The following is an 857-nucleotide window of genomic DNA, read 5'->3' on the forward strand; positions in this document are numbered from 1 at the left end:
CACAGCGGGAGCCATCCCACCACAACGTGAGAGCCCGTTAAGAGCCAGAACCAAGCCGGTACAGCAGAAGGCCAACTAAGACCTGCTGTGAGGTGAATGGGTGCGCCCTCGGAAAGCACCGTACCTTGGGAATGGTGTACTCGTTCTTCTTGATTCGGAGGTACGTTTCTTTTAGACAAGAGGTTTCAAAAGGCGGTTTCCCCACCAGCAGGGTGTACCTGTGCGTTAGCAGAGAAAAGGGCATCCAATTTTGCACAAAGCCATTTGCAAAACAGACTCGCGTGCAGAAGCGACCCCATCCTAAGCACATCCTGGGGCTTTCTTGGCAGAAGGAACACACTTGGCCTCAGCCACACAGCAGCCAAGATGTGTGCTGGGCGTGTGTCCTGTGCCTGGTTCCTGCCCCCTGACAAGGGAAGCTGGGATCTGGTAGTTTCTGGGAGTTCCAGTTAGGAAGCTCGGGCTTTCTGGGAAACGCCTCAAGACAGTCGTGCTGTGCAGCAGGCGAGCCAGCAGACACGCAGGCACCAGCGGGTGCGGAGCACGGGGGAGGTCCTGTGCTGGGCGGCAGTGGGGCTCAGCTGGGGCTGGACACCCAAAGCTTCAGCTCACACCGAAACCCCAAGGGACCGACAAGGCCAGGACCACAAAGACCGTCCAGCTCCACGAGAGGCGTTTTGACTCACATGATGCAGCCGATGGACCAGATATCCACCTCGAAGCTGTGCCCCTTCTTGCCCAGCACCTCCGGGGCAATGTAGTTGGGGGTCCCGCACAGGGTCTTCTTGCGCTCGCCGTCGTACTCCACTTTGGTGGCCAGGCCAAAGTCACCTGGGAGAGGTGGGGTGTGACCGGAG

General features: G+C 58.7%; 1 protein-coding gene across 1 annotated transcript in view; it reads right to left on the minus strand.

Annotated features, from left to right (window-relative positions):
- The window catches only part of PLK1 (polo-like kinase 1), a gene marked incomplete at its 5' end in the record, with an annotated part of 4,180 nt that extends 3,348 nt beyond the window's left edge, over positions 1–832 (minus strand). The window contains 2 exons of the mRNA XM_009869298.1: positions 125–218; positions 687–832. Of these exons, the coding sequence (XP_009867600.1) occupies positions 125–218; positions 687–832 (240 nt within the window). The remainder of the gene's footprint in view (positions 1–124; positions 219–686) is intronic.
- Between the last annotated feature and the right edge of the window lie 25 nt (positions 833–857).

Source organism: Apaloderma vittatum, unplaced genomic scaffold, assembly GCF_000703405.1.
Source record: "Apaloderma vittatum isolate BGI_N311 unplaced genomic scaffold, ASM70340v1 scaffold24755, whole genome shotgun sequence".
NCBI classification, from domain to species: Eukaryota; Metazoa; Chordata; class Aves; order Trogoniformes; family Trogonidae; genus Apaloderma; species Apaloderma vittatum.